At 41.5% G+C, this 27,444-nt stretch overlaps 1 protein-coding gene across 1 annotated transcript in view; it reads left to right on the top strand.

Annotated features, from left to right (window-relative positions):
* The first annotated feature begins 1,933 nt into the window (after positions 1-1,933).
* The window catches only part of kcnk3a (potassium channel, subfamily K, member 3a), a 38,686-nt gene continuing 13,175 nt past the window's right edge, over positions 1,934-27,444 (top strand). The window contains exon 1 of the mRNA XM_069657467.1: positions 1,934-2,219. Within this exon, the coding sequence (XP_069513568.1) occupies positions 1,937-2,219 (283 nt within the window). The 5' untranslated portion in view covers positions 1,934-1,936. The remainder of the gene's footprint in view (positions 2,220-27,444) is intronic.

The raw sequence follows: 27,444 nt of genomic DNA, 5'->3' as shown, positions 1-27,444 counted from the left end.
GAGACTCATGGTGGGGGAAATGGTAAATGGATAGTACTTATACAGCTCCTTTCTTGTCTTCCGACCACTCAAAGCACTTTTATACTACATGTCACATTCAACCTTTCACACACACTGATGGCAAAGGCCTAAGTACCAATCCCCGATGGCTATGCAATTCAGGGTTCAGTGTGTTGCCCAAGGACACTTTGACGTGTGATGGTAGCAGTCAGGGATGGAAACCCCAACCTTCCGACTGAGAGACGACCGGCTCTACCACTGAGACACAGCCAGCCTGTCCCGACTCCTACTGGTTGAGCATCCCCTGTGCTTCCTGTACTGAAAGAGGAGAGAGGAGAGGAACAGGGTTTTCGGGGGTCTTCAGAACTGAGCTGAACAGGAGGGAAGGGGTTAGGTAGGCTTCTGTACAGTATGCATTCAAAGGTAAAGGCAATAGGGAGGCATAGGTGATTAAACTAGTAAGAAAGGCGTATCAGTAATGATAATCCAATTCTGTCATACATTATGATACAGATCTGAATTACTCTGTATAATGAACAGGCACTCAAGCACCGTGCTCAAGCTACGTTATAATTCTACTCCACTATTTCTCAGAGGGAACACTGCTAGTAGAACTAATTTAAACTCCACTACATTCTTCTGACAGCTTTAGTTTCTCCTTTTTTCTTTTTGAATACCCTTCCTGTCCAATAGAAATCATACAGTATGTATGCAAATTTAGTGAATTTGTTCAGATAACTTTTTATAGATACATGATTCACACAGAACAGAAAATTGTTGTAAATTCAACTAGAATATGTACAAAGTATAGTTAAAGCTCCTGTGAGGAGTTTTTCACTGGTTATGAAACAGGCTGAAATTTATTCTGATATCTATATGAGCTACAAAAGCAAACCAGACCATCAGCAACAAGATTGATTATTTCTATATAGTTATTTTTAATGCATGAAACTGGTTGGGGGGTAGGTATCAGACGAAGCGATTAACTGCACACTGCCTTTGTTGACATTTTCCAGTGCAGACATTTAAAGTGAGTGATATGACTGTTAAAGAAAGCAGGGTGAGATTTTTTGTTAAAAAACACCACCTAAGCATGTACAGGACAAAATCAGCACAGAGATAAGAGGCATGGCTTTGTCCACAGGGGGCGCCAAAATCAACACAAACTGAAAGTTCCTCACAGGAGCTTTAAAGTAACATTAACCTCAAACATCCAGCAGTAAAATACAGCATGCACATTAATGCAGCGTTAATATTGATCCAAAAACATTATGTATAATAGTAAAAGTCTGACTGGGACCAGTTTCTGCAGAATGAGTTCAAAGTATAACTCCAATGATAAATACTTTTACTTGGGTAACGTTGCAGGACTTTTACTTTAGCAAGTTATTAGTACCTTTATCTAAATGTAATACTTGTTGCATCACAGGTGATGAGTACTTTAATTTAAGTGTATTTTGCTGTTAATGGTTCTGTGTTTTTCTGTAACCCTCTGACTGTAGGTTTGAGTGAGACTTGTTGTTGGAGGATTTTACCTTGTTGTAGTTCTACCTTTACTTTAGAGAAAGATGTGAACAATTTCTGTAACAATGCTGATAAAATATGACACATGCAATGATGAGAGCACTCAGTATTTTCAGTGAGGGTCACACACAGTTTTTCTCTGCTATGGGAGGGAGAAGGGAGAGAGAGAGAGAGAGAGAGAGAGAGAGAGAGAGAGAGAGTGAGAGAGAGAGAGGGGTGGATTGACGGATGGGTGGAGGGGGAGGATTCCTGTGGTGGGAGGGAGACAGGGAGGGAGGGAGGGTGGTGCTGAATGAACAGCTCCTCGGCTCATAAAGTAATCAGAGAGCTCCTCTGCTCCTCCGTCAGAGCCAGCCATGAGCCAGCCGAGCTCCCCGTCCTCCAGACCCGCGCAGACCCTCAGCTCAGCACCATGAAGAGGCAAAACGTGCGGACCCTCGCCCTCATCATCTGCACCTTCACCTACCTGATCGTCGGCGCGGCGATCTTCGACGCGCTGGAGTCCCAGAAGGAGACGAGCCAGTGGAGGGAGCTGAACCTGCGCAAAGCGGAGCTGCTCAACACCTTCAACTTGTCCACGGAGGACTTCGACGAGCTGGAGAAGGTGGTGCTGCAGCTCAAGCCACACAAAGCCGGGGTGCAGTGGAAATTCGCCGGATCCTTTTACTTCGCCATCACTGTGATCACCACCATAGGTAAGAGACTGAATCACTCTGAGGTCAGCGGTGGATACTTTAACTTTATTTCACTGCTGGGGGACAAAAGTTGACCTGTTGGATTATTATTAAGAGCCAATTTCTGTTTGATTTGAAGCAACATCCCTGACTGTGAAGCCTTGAAATTAAGTTAATATTTAGCCAGGCATCCATTTTTGACAGACTCCAAAGACTCATAAATCCTACAGGGAATATTACAGCAGGTATCACGGAGGAATTAGTCTTCACACACTCACTTAACCTAAAAAAAACACTTCTAGGAACAGAATATTATTTAAGTAACAAAACAGGTTGAAGAAAGGCCCAGCATTGAGTACAACAGGTAAAAAGTGGTATAAGGCTGCAAAGATGAAGTAAATATTCAGATGTCTTGACATTTTAAAGTAACAGTGGTAATACTGCAATATAAAATATTACAGATTAGAAGAAGCCTAATATCGTAAATTGGTATTATTTGCAAAATAAGCTTAAAGTTTCAAAATAAAAGTCCTCAAATTGCAGAAAAATTTGTTGTGGCTTAAAGCATTCATGTGAAGCATGTTACTGCTGTTTACTGCAGATTATCAAGCAACTCCTGTACTCCTGTAAAACTCCTGTGAGGAACTGTTGGTTTGTGTAGATTTTGGCGCCCCCTGTGGACAAAGCCGTACCTCTTATCTCTTTGTTGATTTTGTCCTGTACATGCTTAAGCTTATGTTTTATAACACAAAATCTCACCCTGCTTTCTTTAACAGTCATATGTATCACTCACTTTAAATGTCTGCCCTGGATAATGTAAAGAAAGGCAGCGTGCAGTTAATCGCTTCGTCTGACACCTACCCCCCCGCCAGCAGTTTCACACATTAAAAATAACTATATAGAAATAAGCAGAACTGAACAAAGAGAAACCTGTTGAACAAACAGTTTTTCATCAGCTCCTTTTGTATTTGAGTATTTTTGCATCAAAGTCAAACTGCAGCAGTCAAGTGAAAGAGGATAAAGGACAAGCTTCGGAGGTCCTGCTGCTCGTAACTAAAGGATTCATTAGAGAAGATGCTTTGGGGAACTTAAGTTCTGAGACATTCATTTGTGCTCGTGCTCATTATTCCTGCTGCAAAATGCCTCGAACATTTCAAAGCTCCCGGCTCTCACTTTATTACACAGCCTTCACATGTAGTTGGCTTTAGTCATTTCATTATGACACGACTTCAATTAAATCTTTGCACAACGCTTTGCTTGTTCATCAGACATTTTAAATATTGGGAAAGTGATTTAGCCAAACTGCCTTGGTTGTGTTTAAGCAGTCATCCTTACTGCAATGCATTGTGGGATATTAGGCCGACATTCAGTGCTTGCATGCAGTGATATTTCCTCGAAAATAGTATTAGAAACATTGGTTTAATACCAAAATACCTTATGTACATACTTAAAAAAAATCACACAGTGTTTTAACAGAGATTTTGGGAAGCAGTGTGGTACTGGCTGCACACCTGTGAGTCTGGTTGTGTTTGAGGTTTCTGCCTGTAAAACGAAGTTTATCTTTGCCACTGTTGCCAAGTGCTTGTTTATTGGTGGATTATTGTTGGGTGTCTGTATATAATATTATACAGTACGGTCTAGAAACAGTTAGTGTCTTGTGTCGTTAGATAATGTGTGATGTGATTTGGTGCCACATAAATAAAAACTGAAACTTAGCTTTTGCCCAACAGTGACCCCCTTTGGCCATGAGTGGTAATTACATGTGATAAGCTACAACATGCTGTAACAGGAGCCCAAGCACAAGTAATTATTGTCAATTACATTCACTAACAATAGCTGACATTAGCTACCGTATGCTAGTAGCAACCACAATAGTGCGTCTGCATGCAAAGATGGAACCAAACAATTAAGTGATTTTAAACATATATTGGGCCCAGAAAAAAAGTGTTTTTTAATGTCACGTCAGAGCTTCCTTTGTTGTGCTCCGCCATTTTCTTATGTTGTTGTCGTCACTATTGCATTGCATTGTGGGATATTTATGCTGGCTTTGTTTCCGGTGCTTACATACTGTAATATCTCTCCTAAACAATATAATTTCATGTATACTAAAAGATATCACGTACTGTTTCATTGTGGCATTTCAGACAGTAACAGTTGAGGCAGATGGCTGTTTTCCTATGAGTCTGGTTCTGCTTGAGGTTTCTACCTGTTATAAGAAAGTTTGTCCTTGTCACTGTTGGTGCTTGTCTATTGGTCGAATAAGTTGCGCCTCTGTAAATAATCTTATAAAGAGTATGACTGCTGAGTGTGTAGAGTCATAACATAAATTTGATGGGATTTGGTGCTGTAAAAAATCATTGGAAAAAGTGAATTTAAACTGATGTTATGCGCAGCAGTGATCCCTTTGGCCACAAGTGGTAATATGGAACTGAACTTGTCTTAACTTCTTTAAAATCATTTGTTTTAAAGACATAATGTTTATCTGAAGCTGAAACATCTTGCAACTGGAGCACATGTAGAAAATAGTTTATGAAATCAGATATCATAATGTCAGTTACACCACATCTATCTATCTGAAGTTAGCTAACATTAGCTTACATTAGCTTGTACTCATACCAAACCAACTGAGGCAGTAGTGGGAGAAGTAAACATATTATATAGTGAAATGGCATATTTTCATGTTTAAAAATGAGACATTTCAATTATAAGAGAGAGATAAATGTAATTTGTTGATACAAGTGACACAGCCTCTCTCTCTAACAGGTTGTTTCCATTTGTTTTGAACCGGTCCCTATCACCCTCTCTATCTGAGCTTTCCTTGTGTATTTAGTAACCAGGCCAGTCGTCAGTGGTGACCTGTGACTTGTAACCAGATCAGATGTTGGCCACTAATTGCACACCAACCCAACCCCGGGTGTCTGTAACTGCATTCTGTAATTGTGAGCCCAGCGGCTGCAGCAAACACAGTGATTGGCGTTTCAGCCTGCCATTAAGTATTAATGACAACACCAGACCCTCGCTGTTCCACAGGCCCGCTGGCACACAACATTAACACTGTAGATACCGCACTGTACAAGCTATATCAGGCAGCCATGACTTACAGTGGAGTCCACAGAACAAGGATGAAACATCTAATTTGTTCAGGTTTTATATGATTAACTAAAGCTGGGATTTATTAACATTTTCTCATGATGAAAGAGAGGCTAAAACTATTTCTGTCACCAACCGGAGTTTAAAAATAGAACCTCTTATTTCCTGTCATATTCTTTAAAATTATAATTAAAATGAGGACTGACGACATTCAGATCCAACACAGGACACCTGCAAAGAACAGGGTGCTCCAGTGAAATCAGTGTGTATCTGGATGTTAAAGTAGGCTCCTAAAGAGAGGCAAAGCAGGCGATAAGCTGGGGGATTTCTACACTGAACTTACAGTAATATAAAACAGCAATCACATGATAAAACGTGGCCCAAGCATGCTCTACTTATAATCAAACATAAGTGAAGAAGGCCACAATCAGTCATCACTTTCCACAGTGGAAAGATGAGGCGCAGGGCAGGGTGTCCATTTACTCCCCAACTGTGATGTGACAAACATCACAAGGGGGAAATTAATGAGCTTTCAAGATGGCCGCTGATTTTGGGGATCTCCTCTGCGCGTTCAGGATCGGGTTTGATAGAAGTGTGGGGCCTCTGGGTTGCTCTCCAAACAGTCACCCACCTCCAGGGCTGCTCATCACATTATGCGACCACAGTGCTGCAGTTCAAGGTCATCGCGAGCGCGTAGAGGACAAACACACCACATGAAAACCTTGTTGTACAAATAAGGGGCGGCCTCATATCCTCTGTGTGTTATCTGATGTGCGGTATGACATCTGATAACGGAGGGAACATGTGAAACGAGGACATGCAGGGCTGTGGTGTTGTTCTTGGACAGCTGGTCTGTGTGTGTTTTTCTTTAACGCATGTTGACATACAGTAGTCTTTGTGGGACGTGCAATATGATATCTTATTATGTTTATACAAGCTGAATTAAAGGACCAGACACACTAAAACATCATTACAAACACACACACACACGGCATGGTGCATCATGATCATTCCTAGCCAATTCCCAGTCTAATAGTTCCCTCACTAGCCGTCACCATGTTTAAACATACATGTTATTAACAGCAGCTGTTCCCTCATCTTAAACATCAGATAAAAAACATCTTCCAGCTGTGATGTTTTTGTGCTGTGATAAGGTTGATTTTGACTTATCTGACATAGTTGTGTGTTGTACAGTTAAGTTAAAGTTATAATCTTTAAGATTTTCATTTAAATAAGTCACTATCACCGAATGAGGTAACACAATGGTGATTGAGCCTATGGCCCACTGATGAAAGCCTTTGCATTTGCGTTTTCCATCACCCAGCAGTGGTTGGTCTGCCAGAGAGGGTAGGCGGAGCTAAGCGGCTGCTTTTTCGGTCTCTGCAAGTGTTGCGAGTAAACAGTAATCTACTATGGCTGAACAAACAAAGAAAAGATGGATGACTACAGATACAACTTCAACAATAAGTGAAAATCCAAAGAAAAAAAAACAAACTCGACGCTCAGATGAAGGCAAACAGTCTGAAAAGGAAAGCGACTGTCAGCGAGGAAAATCAAGAGTTACAACCAGAGCCAACCGTGGACGTCACACATGCAACACTGTCTGGATATCTGGGAAGTGTGCTCCCGCAATTACCATTTATCGCCAAAGGTGCCGCCAAAGGAAACGAAACTGAGATCTTTGAGATTACAACTTTAAAGGACCCAAATATGACAGGGCTGTCTTACCAGGTTTTCTATATATTTGCAGAGACATTTGGGTGTCTGTCTCTGAGTTTTCTGCCTTCATACCAGATTATAGCGTTTTGTATGTGGCACTTACACAAAGCATTAAAGATTGTAATGGCTATGAAATATATAACTGCTTCCTAACAGAAAAATAGTCCCTAAATAATGTGTGTTTGGTGGAATATCCAGTTTAAACAGGACAGGAAGTATTTTAAATAAAATGTCTAGGCAGAAACCTCGTGGTGAAATCACAAAAAACTGGACACTAACTTAAAACATTTATAATAGGGAGGTAACAGAGACAATATGGTGGTATTGGTGATGGTGTACTGACCCTTTAAATGCTAACTGGAAGTTTTTTTCTGCTCTCCTCCTCGGAAGGTCTATCTCACAAGTAAAAACACATTTTGACACATTCTGATCTTCAGTCTAATATCTAATCCCTGCAGTTATTAACCGTCCTCTTGGCTCATGAACAACACTCATTTCAAGATTAGGACCCTTTAAAGTCTCCATATGTTTGCAGTTAGAAAAACATTCCTTTACAATCACCTGCTACATCTGCATTTTTATTATTGTGAATCACCTCCTGTTAAATAGTTTCTGTTCACAGATCATTTGGCCGTTTGCCTCTTGTTTGATCCGCAGACATGAGCTCATCGTCTGTCGTTTATGAACGGAGTCTGTTGTAGAGAGGAAGCAGGGGCATGTCCACACTTTTAAGACTGAGGGGGGCCCAGTTGGGGCAGTCACGTATTCAGGGGTGGCACACACATGTCTGAAGAGCATTAATTCGCCGTTTCAGTCTCCATTAATCAGGTCTACTTAAACTACTAATACTAGATATCATACTGTTGTTACATTCCTGCACTTTTTTATTTAAAGAGCAACAACAGAGTGGCGAAATATAAATCCGCAATGCTTCATATTTTCAGGAACAAGAAAATGTGTTACATTGAGATGCCATAAAAGCAACAAATTTAGCCCAAAAGGTTAGTTTGAAAATAAGTCCCGCCTCTGACTGGGCAGACAGCCAATCATGGTTGAGGATTACTGGGTAGCACCTGGGGTGGCAACCCAAGCACCGTTTACACTGCCAGTTCAAGCCTGGACTGTTACGTCTCTGTTGCGCCTCGTCGCATACGGAGGCGAATTAGAGGGGCGAAGTCGTTCCGCCTCTGAGCCAGCATCGGAGGTAGCATCAGTTTAAATCGCGCCACCAGGGTGGAGCAGCGGCATGTTTGTTTACACGTTATGCACCTAATGCTTCCAGAACGCCTGTTCGCTGTGAAAATACACACACTGGGGCGGTTTTACGCCAGTGTTGCTTGGTTGAATGTAAAATGGCAAAGGCAGCGTATAATGGAAAAAGGGCAATAGAGGGGGCCCAGTCCACCCCAGGCCACCCCCCAGACACGCCCCTGAGAGGAAGTGAATGCAAATTCATTCAGGGCATGTACAAACAGCTTTAATCCCAAAAGATAGCATCAAGCCAGCGTTAGAGCCTCGGACTAGTGAGGAAAATCTGCTGGTAAATTTGCAGGCACCACTCCTTCTTCACATTAAAAGAGTCTCGGATCAGAAATGGATCAGACCCTTCCAGCACTGGTTCTGTCGCTCTGTCACCACCAAAACATCGTCTGTTGATGTGCTGGGAAGCTACCGAGTGTGGAAGCACATTAGTGCTCGAATGTGAAACAGGCTGAGGCTGAAAAAAAAGAGCAGACAAGCTCAGCAAATCCTCTCTGGGTCAGTGAATCTGACGTCTGTGTGTGCGGACTGACAATGAATTAAACATTTGATCATTTTTCTATTTTCATCACTGACATGGACTTTGAATCGGCACCAGGCGTGAATCCATTTCCAGCCGAGGCGTAATTAGAGGGCACGTCCTGAATTATTAATGATAATTACTTACATTAGTATCATCATTATTATTCAGTCAGCTTAAGAGGTTAGTGCGGTAAGTGGTTGAGTGCACAAAGTATATAACTCTTAGCAGCTATTCCACATGGGCACCGATCATCAGACGGGCAGAGTGAGACGGGTACTTCAGCACTTTGTCAGAGGAGAGGGGAGGAGTGTGGGGACTGAGAAGATTAAAAAAGGTGACAAAACAAATAAACATAAATCTTTAACACGACATGTGACTGTGAAATATGCATCACTAAATGATATATTGTCATCAGTAGTGAGATGATAGAGATGTTCTCCTGTGAGAGGGCATGAGGTGAAAACCTCATTTAAGGGATTCTTTCAGGGAGTCTTCTGGCTTTTATTTTGACAGGAATATAGCAGGAAATGACTCTCGTGCACTTGTTCAGCTCTAGCTTTTATAAAACATGAGCACATCAAACAGGATGAAGAGCTTTCTGAGACTCAGGCTGTGATGTGTTTTGGTTCTTTTGGCGCCTTTGTGGATCAGACAGAAATGTTGCGACCAATTGATTTGATTGATTTGGAGATCTGACTGTTGATCCTTTTCTTTTAGGACTTAATGACTAAGTGCCTGCAAATTTCCAGTACCGGTATCTAATCAACTGGTCTTACACTAATTAGCAAACATTGTTATGCTAACATGCTAAACAAAAATGGTAAACATTCCAATTACTTCTAATTTCAATCATCAACATGTCGTCATTTGTTACTGTTAACGTCAAGCACCACTGTGACCCATTAGCTACAGCAGGACAACAGTTAACGTTAGCATTCAACCACTTCCTTTCTAACCATTTGATATTGTTTCGTGATACAGTACGAAAGGTCTAGTGTGTTTTACGACCAGACTTAAATATCTTTGTGTCCAAGATGTGCGTTGCTATTTTGGAATTATTTTAAGTCATTTCTATTGTATTGTGCGACGCTATCAAAAGGTAATGTTAGCTAAAAAGTTGAATGCTAGCGTTAGCTGTTTTACATTGATGTATGGTCAGATGTCCCTCCGTTTTTTCACAACGTGGTCTTTTCAGTTGGGTATCAATCTTTGAGTGGTGAACTTCCCTTCATTTAAACAACTTGAAACCTTGAACACAACAATGATTAGTGAGCGTGACATCAGAGGAAAATGGCCGCCTTTTAAATATGGTGAATGGATCTCCTGATCTTGCACAGTAGACCTTGAAGTTTTTGCAATTCTTAGTGATGTACCATGTTCAAGATGAGAGCTTTACTCATCGGCATTGTTAAGTTAATTTTAAATGATCAAAGGAATACCACAGAGGCTTTTGATTGTTGTCCTGTGAAAGAGAAAATGCTTCATGCGTCCCATCTGTAAAGACGTTTTTAGATTGAAAGGTTTATAATCAACCAGATCAGTGTCAGTTTACACTTTAATTTAATTGGATGGTGAATGGATCCTGGCCCTGCTGAGGAGCTGCTGCTCTGCTTCACTTGATTATGGAGATAATGTAACTGTAACTCTCCCTGCTGGTTGCATAAAGAGCCCAAAAACAGAACAAATTAGCTTGTATAACACAGTGTCAAGCTCTGCAGGGAGGCGCTGCCCTCCTCACTTATCAGGCGGACACACTCAGATGTGATGTGACAGATATATTTTTCACTAAGGACAGAGTGAAGGTTCAGTTGTAATCAATGCTATAAAGTATTTGTAAAATTACACAACAAATAAGTGTCCAAAGCTCAGACCGTGCATGACATACATATTGTATATGTCCACGTTAGCATTAAGCTAATTAAAAAAGAGAATAGGACTCACAGTCTTTGAGTCAGTGCTGCTGCAGGCCTGTCACTGAAAGGATGAATAAGCTCTCTTTGTTTGCTGTGTGCCACTAAGGTTACAGGAAGATCACCAACTTTAAAATACAATGTAAGTGTGAAGCTGAATAAGACAGGCGGGTGGAGGTAGGAGAAGGTGTCAGCGAGGGAAACTCTGTACTCCATCAGAAATGTCAGCTAATAGCTATGGGCAAACTAATATAATAACTCATAAAACAACCTCTCTACACACAGCGTGCACATACAGGAGGAATCATAAAGGGTCAAAGGTCAAATTGTGTTCAAACTGCAGCTAGAGACAGTTGTTTCTCACCTCTTTGACCTTTGACCCTTTAAAATGATGCAAAGTCAACTCACAATCCCTCCTTAAAGGTCTAATACTGTATCTCCATCGAAAGTGAGCAGTTAAAGCAGGAAAAAATAGATTTTTCTGTTGATTTAAATATATTTTAGAGACAACAGCGTCAGTTGGTTTAGCCAACCCTTCAGCCCTCTACTAGCAGGAGTAAGTATGATGAGAGTGGAACAAATCCTATAAAAGGAAAACAAACCTGAACACATCGACTTGTTTTTTGTTTCCTATTTCACCCAGACTGTTCGTTTTTTTAAGAATGACCTCAATCGCTCCCTAACCTTAATCACATGTTTATTATTGTAACTATGACGGCGAGGGCACCCTAAATTTATCCAAGTAGTCTTTGTAACCCAGATCAGGATGTTTCCATAAACCTAACCAATCATTTTGGTGCTTTCACATAATGAAATGTTATTCATGATGATTCATTGACGTCCTCTCCGTTATGGAGATAAGAAGCGGTTCTATGCATTGTTAAAGAGGGCGTGGACATGTGCACCACAAAAATATTTAATTTAAGGGACTTGTTGAAAACTATTCTAGAAGAAAACAAATCTATTTGCTATGTTTTTGATATGTTTGTCCTTTTGGTCGAGTTAATCAATACATTATAGCTCCATGTCTGTTATCAGTGGATGAGCCTTGTTTGAATGCTAACACTTAAACACATTTTGATATATAACTGTAAGCTTAAAGTGACCATGAAACCATGGAAACTGAGATGGACTATAGTCCCAGTTAAAGATGTCCTGATGACAGTTCTGAGGTTTTCAATGTTATATTATTGGTTCCTAATAGACGTATAGTGAAGACTGATGATTTGCTCTCAGCAGACCGTGAACCATAGTTAACCTTAATATACAGTACTAAAAAGCTTCTGTCTTCACACTGTGGTCAATGCTAATCGTATCTGTTTACATGAGTCTCCACTGTTAGGCTAAAGTGCTAGCGTACACACAACACCACCATTAGCGGTGGCACAGAGGTTCATTTGATGCCTGTCCTCTCGTTGTGTATTTGTTCAGGTTACCTGCTTGGCTCAGATCTTTTCTTTCTACACATCAGACCCACCTTTTGCATTTACAGAATGTGTCTAATGTCTTACGTGGATGGTTTGATGGGATTCTTTTTATCTAGATGTGCCTACTATTCCCTGAAATTCATGTTGATTTGAAATAGCATTTTATTCAAGGTTTGGAAAGGTACTCTAGAAATGAAGTTGCCTTTTTTCCTCACACATGAAGAAGGATTGCAAGGTCTCAAATAGTTAAGAAGGTCTAATTTATGTCACATGATGTTGTAGAGTGTAATTATAGAGGAAGGTCTGTTTTGTCAAGGTCCTCTGTTCTTAGGATGTTTTTACCACGTGAACCTAAGTGAGCAACAAAAGGGAACCTAATGGGACAGTAGCATTCCAGTAACATACATTTGAATAGTTTTTTTATTTTGTAATACTGCACTTATTGACTAGAATAATATTACAGAGCCCAAGAAAAGTAAAAGACACTATATGTCAAGTAGGAGGTTCAGGTTACAAAGTAAGCTATCATCATTGGGCAGAGGAATGTATAAATCCAGCCAGCAAGTTCAGATTTAGACACGGTTCATTTTCTCTAAATCAAGTCTGAGCAAATCTGGGCTGCACGGGTGTGCAGTGGTGAGCGCTGTTGTCTCACAGCTAGAACGTCACAGGTTCAAACCCCAGTTTGGACAAAGTGGGCCTTTCTGTGTGGAGTTTGCATGTTCTCCCCGTGCATGCTTGGGTTCTCTCCGGGGTCTCCAGTTTCCTCCCACATTCCAAAGACATGCTCATTAGGTTCATTGGTGACTCTCAATTGCCCGTAGGTGTGAGTGTAAAAGGTTGTCTGTCTCTGTGTGTCAGCCCTGTGATTGACTGGTGATCAGTCCAGGGTGTACCCTCCTTCCGCCCAATGATAGCTGGGATAGGCTCCAGCCCCCCTGCGACCCTGAACAGGATAAGCGGTATAGATAATGGATGGATGGAACAAAACACACGGGATGTATCAAACATACCGAAGCCCTTAGCGGACATGCACCCATACATCATTCCCGTGATAACGAGTTATTTCTCGTTTTCTCGAGATCTCCACTTATTTATTAGGTTATCACGATAACGATGCAGCACCACCGTAGTGTCAGATGATCGTAACTTGTATCTACAGAGTTGTAAAAGCACAAAATAAACATAGAAACAGGCTTAACTTACCTCATTAGTGTGGGCAATGGCAGCATGGTATGTCATAGCCTGTAATATCACTGCAACCAGCCTGTTGGTTCACTGGAAAATGAAGTTTAAAAAATGTTCGGGTGCATGTCCACTAAGGGCTTCCGTACAAACCTGCTAAAAGACAATAAACATGTGAAGGTGAAACAGTGAGTGTAAGGGAGGGCAGCCTTAAAACAAGGAGTAACCAGGTGAACTGAACTGAGGTAACGGGGACTGACAGAGCATTCAAACAACAGCCAATCAATGATGAGGGAAGGAGAGGTCGGGAAGTAAATACAGGAAGTGAGAAAAGTGAGGAAGGGAAGAAGTACACAATAAGTACGTTTACATTCAGTCTCTTTAATTAAATTAACAGCAATCCTTTTATTTTAAGCATCACTGGTCTGTGCAGAGAGAAGCACTGAAGCATCCACAGCTGTTATTGGCAGAGACGTCTTGTTTCTGTTGAGGATCTGAGTAACGTCTGAGAAAGTAGAGAGACGTGACTCTCAGTGCTGCTGCTGCTCCGTTCACATGACCAGCCAGTGTTTACCTTCTGTACGCCTGTTTTACGCTCAGTGGAAAGTTGCCTGGCTCACTAAACAAAACATGACTTTGTATTTATTAGGCTTCATAATCCAGTGGGGCCCGGCTGGAGTTTAACCAAATAAAATAGTACACAGTAGTGGGATCTGGATGTGAAGTCTCCTACTGGTTCTGTTCCAGAGGGTAAATACACACTGCAGGACGTGTGAAGTCTCAGCTATCAGGCAGTGTGGAGTTTATTTGATTAGAATTTAGAGTCTTTACTTTTGTCTCAATGGAAGAATGCCAATAATCTAATGTGTTTATATATTAAATTATGCAGCTCTCTATGATTCAGAGCTTTTAGTGAGCCGGACACACGCTGCCGCTCGATTAATGTCCTAATCCTTCAGTGGAAATTTGAGATTAACTGAGATGTGTCCCAGCGCTCCAGACAATAAACATGTGTCATAACGCCATCAACACTGTAATGGAAATATAGAGCATCTGCTTATATGAGAATGATATAGTAGAGTTACATCTTTTAAGGGTGACTCTGGTATTGTTCTATAATTTTCATACGGTTACCAAATCCCATAAAAAAGAAACACTGTAAATCTTCGTTTTCCTTTGTTCTTTCCTTCAGGCACATCTGGTTCATTCTTAAGATCTAAATTAAAAACAAAAAAACAGAACATCATTTTTTGAAATACTAGGCCATTATAGTTTCATTAAAAAAAGTTAGAGAAAACAGGGCTTTTATTGGGGACTATTTTCAGCAGCGGATTAACCCACATTTGTTACTCTAATGAGTATTCACAGCCAACCCTGTCTCTTAGAAAGTATGTTGTAGATTACGAAACTATTTCCTTATTACGTTAAGTGGACAATGTAATCACTGCATGGATTATGTTCAGTGACAACCTTTTTTGTTTTTTTGTTCCGAACTTTATTCACAAGGAGGTGGTCTGGCTGAATGGTGCGTACAAAGAGCAGAGGAGTCCCGGGTTCTGTCCACACTTTAGGCAACAAAACACTCTGGTTAAAGTTAAAGTATACCAACTTTATCTGTATTAAACACAACTTGAATTAAAGCTCTAGCGACACTTGTAAAGTGTATTAAAAGATTGCCAACTTTGGGGGGAAATAATTAAATACTTCATCAATACACTTTAAAGCTCCTGTGAGGATTTTTTCACTGGTTATGAAACAGACTGAAATTAATTCTTTTGACTATATATGAGCTACAAAAGCAAACCAGACCATCAGCAACAAGATTGATTATTTCTATACAGTTATTTTTAATGTCTGAAACTGCTGGTGGGGGGGGGGACGGTACATATGAAAGCAGGATGAGATTTCATGTTTAAAACCACCACCTAAGACTGTAGAGGACAAATTCAGCAAAGACATAAGACGTACGGCTTTGTCCACAGGGGGCGCCAAAACCAACACAAGCAGAAAGTTCCTCACAGCAGCTTTAAACTGAAACTGTTAATAGAATAGCAAGTCAGCTGGCATTACATTTACCCCAAGAGGTATTTACAACTACAAATTAGTTGTACGTGAACAGACAGGGCTGTTATGTGGCAGTGTGTGTGGGATATTTTCAAAATAAACTACAGCGCTGATGTTTATAATAAATGAAGGCACATGCCTCCTTTGTTTGAATAGTATTTGGACACCAGGGAAACAGGCATAGTGGAGCTTTTATGGGATTTGTTGACAGTAAGAAAACAGTAAAATATCATCAGATTTACAGTTAAATATGGAATGAAATTGCATGCTAGAGGATTTTTGAGTGTTTCTATGCTTTATGTTTTTATATTTGTATTTTATTTAATGTGTTTCTGGTGTATTATTTGAAATAAGGAGCTCAGTCTTAACCTTTTTCTCTTATCAGCCACATAAAACACCTCTGACTTACCGAGACACAGAGGGAAATAAAAGATGTTACATGTACCTCAGTGCAGTGTCGACTCAGAGTGTCATGGGGCCGTCTCCTGAATATGGCTCTGTCACTGCGTCTCATCTCCTGACCTGAAAAGGAAAGGTATTAGAGACATGTTCAGAGTGCAGAGTTGGGATGTGATTCCAGGAACAATGCTGGTAATAAAGCTCTTTGTCCTGTAGTGTTCGCTGCAGAGAGGAAGGAAGGATTTACAGAAACCTTCTCTGCACTCAGGGCTGCCAGATTTTCTGCAGAAATGGGAAACGATTAATTTGTAGCTTGTGGTTATTTGGGTCACGTTTGTGCCAATTTGGCAGCTTTCATCAATGAAAGGCTGTCAATATTGTTGGCCACTTCTGTCCTTTAATGAAGCCTCTTTTATAGACCTTTACTTTATTGTGATGTCAGTGAAACATGTTGGGCGTGCAAGTGTTTCAGAAAATCTGCTCTCATGTCTGAATTAAGCCATAAGACATCTACAGTGTGTTTGTATACCAAAAACGTACCACTTTACCAGATACAGGAAGTCAGCAATGTTACACAGAGAAAGGGAGAGCTAGCAGATTCAACATGCAAGGACAGATGACTTATATAGGAGAGAACCAAGTAATATTTGTTTAAATTATTTACACAATATCACATAAGAGTGAGTGATGTTGTGCTCTACATCAGCACTCATGCAATGCCTCTTATCCAATCAGATTACCCGGTCTGAAATTACTGTTGTATAATTTGCAATACCCGTCCCTGGATCACAGATACGACAATGTTCTTTATACAACAGTTAGTGCCGTCCAAGTAATCACTGGGACTTTTCACTCTGTGTATCACTCCTCAGCCAGGTGTTCGGAACACTGTTAATTAACATCACAGCAGACCGTGCGTGTCTACATTAATCACGCTGGCACCTCGTGCCTACGTCTGAATCACAGCAGTGCTGATAATCAGAACATCATCACTCCCTCTTATGTGATATTGCTTAATTAGCCAAGGCTATAAATGCTGTAGTGTGTGGCAGCCGTTTACTTGCTTGTCCCCACAAATAAACATTAAATAAACAAGTAACATCTCTTTATATCAGTGAAGACGTGTTACATTTAGGCTAATATGACTTTGTCCAAAGGACTTGGTGGTCACATCATCACTGTGACACATTTTACATATTAAACAGAAGACTGTAAACGCTCCTTTGGACCAATACTTGGCATGACCACATCATAAACACGAGAAGTATGTCACTCACTGTTGTTACTGAGCTCTACCTTAAAAATTCAATGTATAAGACGCACTTTTAACACATTTTCTTCATCTAAAAAATGGGCTGCATCCTATATTACAGTGCGACTGATACACCAGTATGAACTGCAGAGAGAGGTATTTTATTTTGTAACAGTATTCTACCCAGACAATGTTGCTATAATCTAGCTAAAGCTTCGTCACGGACATGCGTCGTCATGACCGCCAGTGCGGCCGGCACCCACACAACAATCAACGTTAGCGTGGCTGAACTACGGCATCACTAGCTAGCAGGATTGCAAAACTCAACATGGCGCAAACAGATGTTAGAATATATATTGAAATAGTGTTGAAATAACTTACACATTTGTACACATTTTAGAAATAGCTATACAATAGCTATAGAAAACCTTTTTTCCCTCTGGGATACCCCCCCAAAAACAGACTCATCTTATATTCCGGTGCGACTAATATTCTGAATTTTACGGTACATGAAGGCAGATTTGCGACCATGCTGAAGGCGCTATTAAAAAACCCGTTATACCTGACTGCAGACTTGAAAGTCAAAAAGAGAGGCTGCTTTTATGACAGTTGGGCACTTTTGAGGCCTTCATTTAAAAACGTAATGTGCCTCTATTCTGCCGACATTACGTACATGTCAGTAATCGAACAAACACTTATGGCGTTCATACTATATACCCAGAGATTTACTCTGCACTTGTTGTCCACTCTGCTGCAGTTCACAACCTGAGAGCATGCAAGCCATTTAATACAAACCAACTGAAACTAACATGCATTGTGTTTTGCAAATTATGCAGAAATGTGGCAGAAGGCACTCACAAAAACATCGAGACACTTTCCCCAATGATACTTAAGAGACGAGACGTTATAGCCCGCACTGAGGCGCAAATTGTCTGCGTTTATTTCACCGAGCAGTGTGTGAATGCTGATGGGACACTTGCACAGAAAAGCTCATTATACATAGGCATGTGTGTGTGATTGTGTGTTGAACTCTTTTTACCCCGTCAATGAACACAATTACAGCCACGGTAGATGTGTAGTGTGTACACTCACACAGCACACACACACACACACAGATTAAGTGAAACAATATAAGCAGACGGATAACATTTATAGAAGCAGAATCATGATTTTAAAATGATTGTAATGACTGTTTTAAATTACAAATGTAATCTAAATGTGGAGTGGATGTGGATTAATTTTAGGGCACGAAAACCAAAATACCAGCTCTCCTCTGCTGCTATAAAAAAATCAGATTCACAGCCAGTCACACGACCGCACTAGTGAAAATCTCCCCGAGGAGCACACAATGTCATGAAACACAGCTCTCACACACATTTCTCTGAGTCGGGAGGGGGAGAGGGGGGCTTTAAACCAGCCGTCTGAGGGCTGAGCCTGTGCCCAAAGCGCTGAGCTGTCTCCCCGACGCCCAGAGACGCTGGAGCCTCTGTAGCCTTAGCTTTTCTGCCTCAGTACATGCATGTGCCATAAAAAAAATCTTTCCACATCAAGCATCGTCGACTCCTCAGCAGAGAGGAACGCGTGCTGTGTGTTTATGGTTCACAGACGGAACAGAGCGCTCTCATCATCCTTATCATAACAACCTGGAGTGATTTTCGCACAACTCGCTGCCTTCTGACTGCTCAAAACTTCTACCGAGTCCACAGAGAAGGACTGTGCTGAATGCTTTGCTAACCTGGCTGTTGTGTTAGCTTTACGCTAACTGGCACAAAGCACTTCAGTGATTCAGTCGGACACGTGCCAAGCGTCTGCAGCTCGCCTCGGCATATATTCTGTCTCCTCGGGGGAGTTTGTTTTCCAATTTGTTCCCAGCATCTGCTTAATCTCCCAACAAGCCAACCTGGATGAAGTGCACTGTCACACACTGTGGGCATAATGATAATAACAATAACTGTGGTAGGTGAGTTTTGTTTCCCCCCCGAGCGCTGCGAGCGGAGTGTGAGCTTATGAGTACATGTTTAATATCAGTTAAAAAAAAAGAACACTGTGAGAACCTCGGGCGACAACAACAGGCTGCTAACCTATTTTCTCCACTATAATCCTGATATCACAGCTGTCAGTGGTTATGTGTCAGCTCCCAAAACACATGGTGAGCAACAGGGCCAGGGTATTTATTGTTCATGGAAATGTACACAAATGGCTGCAGAAGCAATCTGATTGGTCAGAGAAGGATTTCAATCACTGTAACTGTGCCGGTAATACCAATCATGACACAGCGGCCATGTGTGTGCTTTGCAAGTGGGTTCTGGTCAAGCGGCAACCTCTGGTGTTAAAAAATGAAGCCAATGCGGAAGTGCAAAAAACTGCAGTTCCTCGAGTGGCCACTTGAGGCTGGCTCCAGAAAACATGAAATAACATTACAGCAGGTGGGAAAATGCCAATTTTTACAGCAGAAATAAACATGTTTACAGCCTGGTACAAAAAACGGTTTTGTTATAAATAGGTAATTTTATTGTTCAGGATAACTGTACAGGGGGTGAATTTTTTTATAACACACCCGTTTTAATTATATTAAGCCTTAAATCATAGGTGCCGGATCAATTGATTGACAGGTGGATCCTGCTGGCTGTCTGCTAGACGTCAACACAGACACAGACACTGAGCTTAACTTCACCTGTTTGTGTTGTTGGAGACTTTTGGGGATTTTTTCATTCAAAGTTTGGACAAATAATCCGCCTCTCTCTCTCTGTGGGATTTATGGAGCTTTTTGGCTGTGCAAGAAGTCTGAGCTCCAGCTTTTCGGTGAGTTAAATGTTAGTGTTATTGTACTGAAATATTTTTAGCACTAAGTAGCAGGTATACTGTGCTCCCTTTAGCTGCTTGTTAGCCGGTGCAGTGTTTATCAAACATTTATTTAATCGTCGGTCAGTAAATAGGAGTCAGGAGTTGTTGGCTTTTCCCCGGAGAGATTACAGCAGACTGCAGTGTTGAGCAGAGCAGTTATTTTACGTTTCCCGTTACGTGTCGGCTCGCCGCTCTCTCATCGGGTGAGCGAGCAGCGAGTCCGCTACTTCTTTAGTCTGATAACTAAACACCTGCAGTCAGTCACCGACAGAATCTCCTCCTGGCAAAGTCAAACTAGCTCATTCATTATTTCTATGGCTAATAACCGCTACACTGAGGAGCATATAGCCTAGCTTCATAGCCGTAGCTGGCTGACTCATGCAGCCCATACCATAGTCCTCAGCCATAGGCCTCTTTGCCTGCCTCTGGATTAGCCGGCTCTGGCATTTCCAATATGGCGACCCCCAGCGACGGCGCAATTCGGGCTTCAAAACGCTTCTTCAGAAACCAATGGGTGACGTCACTGAGACTACATCCATTATTTATACAGTCTATGGTTCTGCCTCATCATGTGTCTATATTTTCCACAATAGACAAAACCTTTTACCTCTGAAGCTAACCAGAATTTGGCCAAGACAGGTCAAATCAGTCCGCAGGTCCTCAGCCAGACCCCTCTCGAATTTGGTGCCAAAGAAGGAAATATTGTGACTTTGCTATGTAGCCAGGCGCAACGTTAGAGAGGTTTAGTGCAGGTGTAACTGGTGGACATCCGTGTTGTGTTCGTAAGAGAGGAAAGACGCCTTAACACTAGGATCTTTTTTGGCTGACCATCATTTAATCTGAAAAGCACATAGTGAAACCATAGGCTGTGTTCAAAATCTGTATCTGACTGTATCCCACAATGCAAAGCGCTGGAACATCAGAGCAACAGCTGAAATGGCAGACAGCAGTAGCATTCGTACAGAAGGGGGCGCTATAGGTAAAGAAGCAGTGGTTTGCTTTTAGTGGGCTATTGTTTACTTTTGCTTTCCAAAACCGGAAACTGGCGCCTGGCGTAGCATACTGCAAAATACATTTGAACAGCTCCGTACAACATACTAATGCCGATTGCCATATGTAGTATGCAAAATGTAGTATATAGTATGCGATTTCGAACACAGCTACGGATTGTATAAAAAGATGGATGACATGACAGCTCCCCCAAAGTGACGCCAAACCCTCTCTATCGCCCCCTGCTGACTGGCTGCAGTATAGGTCATAAAGCACGCCTCCTCCATGTTAACAGGTGGGACATGAGTCAAACTATAAAATCAAAATACACGTCAAATACATTTTCCTCAAACATGGTTTCTGTCATTATAGTTTGTTCTTATCATGCTGATTTAAGTCCAAGTGTTCATTTTTGGCACTAGTTTAGTTTAATTAGTTCTTTGATGCTGTCTTATCAAATGCAAGAGAGATTACTGCAAGGTAAGCAATTGAAACACAGCATTCATGTTATAAAGTAAGATATTTGCACTTATATTTAAGTGACTAAATCAGCATGTTTGGCAAAGTGTCGCAGCAGAAGTTTAGTCAGGTTCAGCTGTTTTATTGAAGCCATCTGCACTGGCAGCCCTACAGTGTCAAGAGAGCGGTCTCATTCAAATAAATGGGGGGGCCTGATGGTGCCAGCATGCTTCATCAGAAGTGCTTTTTGGATGGCCAAACGGCTTCAGAAAAAACATCTCCTGACACCTTTTTGATGTCCAACAATTTCTGTGACTTTCTGAAACAAACAGTGAAACATTAAAAAACCCTCAGAGCTGTGACCGGCCGACTGTAAGGAGGTGAGACAGTGAGCAGAGTTTAAAAGTCTCTCTCAAGCTCTCTTTTATCATTCGTGACACAACTGCCTTTCTTATCGTCAGTGCAGCGCTATGAATGAGTTCAAGGGAAGTCGGATTCAGCTGTTTATTCCCATAATCAACCAATTAAAGTGTGACCAATCAGAACATTAAAACAAATTTCTGCCCCCCAATTGTGTCACATATAAAGTAGATCCTTTCTAGCATGAAGTGAGGCGTGTGGAGTGGTCATGTTGAATGGGCATTAAGAGAATAAGTTTTCCCAAATCTTAAAGGGCCAGTTCGCCGATTTTCAACCTCAGTCCTATCATGCTATTACAGGGAGCTAATGCCATTATGTTAGAAAAAAATGCCATTTGGTTCTGTGCCTTTGGAGGACGCTATCCGCTTCTCCAATGGGCCCTGGAAAACCTCCGCCAGACTACGTAAAACGTGTCCTCTGGTGGAGGCCAGGGAGCTTGCTAAACTACACTTCCTCTATCTAAGACGCCCGCCTCTGATGTCATGTCTCGTTCAAAATCGTCAGGTTTGAAATGTAGACTGCAGACCTGAAGATTTTTTAGACGATCCACCGGTATATTCTCATCGGATTTAGGATTCTGTTCTGCTCTGAGCCATTGAGCCATCTCGCAAAATCTCTCGCCGTCAAACAAGACTTATGAGTAAACAAACATGGTGGACGACGGACAGGAAGAATTGGCAATGAGTTTTTAGACTTTTTTTACTGAAAATTCATGAAGAAAAAAGAAAAAAACTCTGGATGAAGTCGTGGAGACGAGGTGAACATGGGCTGCGTGATACAGCACGAGTTGTGCTTCCTCCTTTTGTCAGCTTGCTTCCCAATTGGCTATCGTTTTGTTCCACCGGACAATCCAATGAGTGCGTGCTCAGCTGTCCACAGGGTTCCCTGAACACAACAGGACATTGGATCGTAAATATTGAACATGTTTAATATTTACAATTTGAAATCAGAGCAGATTGGGGAAGTAAAATCACTCTTAACATGCCTCGCACCCCAGGAGAATCGGCCAAGATAATCTTTAGAACCATCATACACTTGGGACTTTGGTTACTTTTGTCTGAAGGGGGCAATCAGGTCCAAATTAGCCCAAACCAGGGGCGGATCCAGAGGGGTCGCCTGGCCCCCCCTTGAAATCTGATTGGCCACCCCAAACACCACCCCAAAATTCTAAACTAGGATTGGCTATTAGCCTTGTCTGAGGCGGGACTTGTGTTAAAATCAACTTTAAACTTTACTTTGAATTGTTACTCTGACCACACACCTTCTGTTTGAGTCCTTAAAGAATTAAGCTAAGAAGAGGGGTTATTTAAATGCTTTTCATTTGTGCGTCTGTGGACACATACTTCATGCCACCCCTGCATAAGTCAGCGCCCCTGTTGGGCCACCCCAGTCAAAAAAGTCTGGATCCGCCCCTGGCCCCAACGTGTACCCCGCTTAAGTCGTCTAAACTTATCATAGCCATAGTTTATTCGGCATTAAAGGCAATCTCTTCTACCATATCAATGCTGTTATTGCCATGGCCAGTAATGAAGAAATCTTAAAGTGCGTACCCATTAAATGTGTTGCACTGGAATTGTCCAATATCCAAGCTCTTGTCTGGAGACATCATTGTATTGATTGCATAAATATTATAAATCATAAAGACAAACCATTCTTGTGTGTGATCGTGGGTACACTGAAGATGCTCATTCCCATCATTAGAGTGAAGCATGTCCTCTTGAGTGTACTCGTCTGTCCAGCATTACTTCATTACGTCCTTTCCTGTAAACTGCAGATTTCTTAATGGATGCAAACTAAGAATAGAGTTTGAGAGTTAGCGCATATTTTTTCCTCTCTCCGATTATGGTCAGATTTTGATCGAACGAGCCTCTGACTAATCCTATGTATTTGTTTGTACCACCCAGCATGTCTGACTGTGGAGTGATCCAGATACCAAGAGGGGAGTTTTTGATCTCCTTCTTTGGTGCTGAAACAAAAACACATCACCTACAAGATATTTACACTACCCTGCCAGTGAACCTATCATTACAACAATAAAAAGTGTTAGTGATATTTATGGTCTGTGGTTTCTCTGAATCACCCATCAGACGTCAGAACAAATTGGATGTACTACAGTTTCAGACTGATAAGATGCAGTGTTATGGGAAGTACAACACACTGTAGGCTTCATGTGCTGTATTTCTCTACACGAGCTTAACACATACTTGGGAACAAAACAAGATAATAACACGAAATTTCCAGACAATATTGTACAGTATATACAAGATTCATGATAGCAAATTGAGCTGTTGGTATTGAATCACCAGCTCGGATGAGATATTATTGTATTTATCAAAATCATGATGCTGCAGCATTATATCTCATCCATCCTGTTCTCCACGTTAAAACAAAAGCTCTGATGGACAGATCCTGTGTGACCCCAGTCTGCTGAGGTGAACCTGCAGATTGAGCGGAGGTGGAGCTGATGCTCTCCTGTCTCTCTGCTCCCGCCATATGGGCTGCCTGAGGCAGTGGTTACCTCACCAAGGTGACAAGGAGACACGGCACACAGTTAAATTTGGATTCAGCAATAGTTTGTATACAATTATGACACATTATAGGTCTGATTAGGAATATGTTGCATGTTACATTACACCTAATAAAAGCACAAACATGCACACGCTACTGACAGGCAAGTTTATCATAGGACTTGAAGTTGTTATCTTTGGCGATAAACGGTAACTGTGGGAGCACACTTCCCAGATATCCAGACAGCGTTGCATGTGTGACGTCCACGATTGGCTCCGGTTGTAGCTCCGGTTCGATACGCCATATTTACACAGCGGCCATTTCCTCTGACATCAAGTTAAGGACGGGAAGGTCGAATGCTGTCATCGTAATGTTGTATCCCTGTGTTCAAGCTTGTAAATCATATTAACCCAGGGAGTCTGACTATTCATTATTATTTTACTGTTACTGAAGGGTTGGCTGGGCTCACCTTAGAGCTAGGCGACATCCGGAGGGAGCTCGGAGAAGAGCTGCTACTCCTACGCATCGAAAGGAGCCAGCTGAGGTGGTTCGGGCATCTGATTAAGATGCCTCCTGGGCCGCCTCCTTTAGGAGATTTTCCGGGTACGCCCAACCGGGAGGAGACCCCGGGGCAGACCCAGAGCTCGCTGGAGGGATTATATATCCAGGTTTAGGAATGTCTCGGAATCCCCCAGGATGAGCGGGAAAACGTTGCTGGGGAGAGGGACAGCTGGGTCACCTTGCTTAGCCTGATGCCACTGAAAATGGATAGATGGATGGAAGATTGATTAGCAGCTGAAACAGACAATGGAAACTCTGTAAATTCTACAGGATACATTTACAAAAGTCTCTGTAAGCAACTGACAACAAAGCTTTACTCAAAGAATGCATCCAAATTTAGATACATGCGCAGAAAATGTAAAATGTTGCACTTTGAAAAGCTATTTGTTGCTTTTGCAGATAATTTATTCTACATGACTTTAAATGTTTAGCTTTGCAGAGTTTTACATTAGAAAAATAAAATATTCAGAATATAAAAATGATGTTCAGTTCAGAGGAGGATCAGTAGCAGCAAGCGGTGCAGTTAGCGGTTCATGTAACGTCTTAATAAGATCCATTACTCCATTTAATTGCATCAGGTCATTAAGTCAGGTGCCAGCGTTAGCCCCATGCATAACATGAGATGACATACGATAGCTTTACACTGTGGCAATGAGCCCAGTCAGACAGCTCAGACGGGACGTTGATGGGCACTTATGTCTTCAGTAGAAAGCCATTGTCCACAAGGACCACACACACGCTCCTGCCTCTGTGAGAGTGTTGATGGGTGTGCTGTGTGTTGTAAAGCGTGTGGGTACATCTCTTCATGAAGTGTGTGTGTGTGTGTGTGTGTGTGAGGTTACAATCAGCCTCTGCTAGATCAAACAGTATGTAGCATCATTGATTCAACTCGACTAGAATCATTTGGACTTCAGTTCAGAACAAAATGCTTTAATTTGATCCAAGAGCACAAATTCCTCTTGACTTACATATGTTTGGTTTCAGTGTTACATTTTGCATTTTTTAACTTTTAAACATTTACTTTTTGGAAAAACATAAACTATCTACCCTAGTCCACTGTAGCTTGTCGGCCTCGTTTCTGATACAACAGTTAGTAAGCTGTGACAATAAAAAGCCAACTATTTTGCTAAACATATCCTGACTGTGTAAAAAAAAAAAACAATTATTAAGAAATATAGGGATGTGCACTTGTTAGAGGAGAAAATTAAGATACATATCATACCCCCCTCCTTCTATATGAAGATACCAACAAGAGACTGTTAGCTTAGCTTAGTTTGAACATTTGAAGCAGAGGGAATATAACCTGGCACTTTCCAAACATAACAAAACATAAAATGGTTTTTCGTCCAAAGAAAAGGAAAGGTGGGTGTTACCTTTTAAGAGAGCTAAGCTAGCGGTTTCCGAAACTTTCCGCTCTTAAGAACAGAGTGCACAGTAACGTTAGCCTAGCTAACGCAACCTCAACAGCCTCAAATAAGTTGTTTCTCATATATGAAAATGAAATGAAACTTAAAGCTTACTTGCTACCATATTCTTCCAAAAAAAAATTGGTGATAAAAAACAGACTGCCCAGTTTTCACAACTCCTTACTATGGGCGGAAATCCCAGGGGGGTGTTGGGTCAGTAGCCCTTTTTACACAGCGGTTCCACCTCAGTGCCGTAACAAAGCTCCGCCGTCATGCAGCCTTTGCCATTTTACATTGGACCAAGCAGCACCTGTGTTAAGCCGCCCCAGTGTGTGTGTTTTTACATTGTGCCAGCGTTGATGAAGCAAAACGTTTCGCCTCTGTTACTACCTGTGATGCCGGCTCAGAGGCGGAACGACTTCGCCCCAGCATTCCGCCTCCATGTGTTCTACATAGAGCACGGAACGTAGTGGAGGTAAAATAATCCCGCCTTGAAATGGCAGTGAAAAAAGAGCTAATATTAGGGTTGGGTTTTTGGATTCGGTTCCTAACTGATCGGTATCTACCGGACCGAATCACAACAAGGATTACAGTGTCTCATTTCGTTGCCACTTATATCTAACCTAAAGCTGTCGATCGAAATATTTGTGTTTGTAGACTAGCTAGTTAGTCAAAACAACTGCCATTTATGCTAACAAAGCTACCCAGGGATTTAAGATTTTCGGAATTATGGTTCCTCATTAAAGCTACTTTTGATGTCCCCCTCAGGAATTACTCTTGCGAAAAAGTCATGTAATTGCCCCCCCAAAAAAAGTGGATATCACATTTCCGCCGCTGTTCCTTACACTGAAAGGCCAAACCATCTTTTCTGACTAACACAAGCAGTTGGCCTCAGGACTCTCTCCTTCCAGGTGCTGAATGATGAGCTGTGTATGACCATGTTTGTTCCTCACAGATGTAATATGAAAAATCGAAACCTCTAACGCCTCTTCTTCATTACCCCCATACACAGAAAGATTTTTTTCTTGCCCCACATTTACTCTGCACCATTAAATTGTGCTAATGTGACGCACTGATTTTCTACACGGAAATTATTGTAAACAAACATTGTAAATTGCTTCAGACCTCCCACTAACATTATTTTAGTAATTAGAAGTTGTTATCATGAATAAAACAGCAACACAAGGGTAACAAGGTTATATGGCTCCCTTCAGTGTGTAGCCTACAGG

This window comes from Semicossyphus pulcher, unplaced genomic scaffold (genome assembly GCF_022749685.1).
Source record: "Semicossyphus pulcher isolate SPU_LCO1_2020_fin unplaced genomic scaffold, fSemPul1.0.p SCAF_11, whole genome shotgun sequence".
Classification (NCBI taxonomy): domain Eukaryota; kingdom Metazoa; phylum Chordata; class Actinopteri; order Labriformes; family Labridae; genus Semicossyphus; species Semicossyphus pulcher.
Note: the sequence above shows the minus strand (reverse complement) of the source record. Positions and strands in the feature narration are given on the sequence as shown.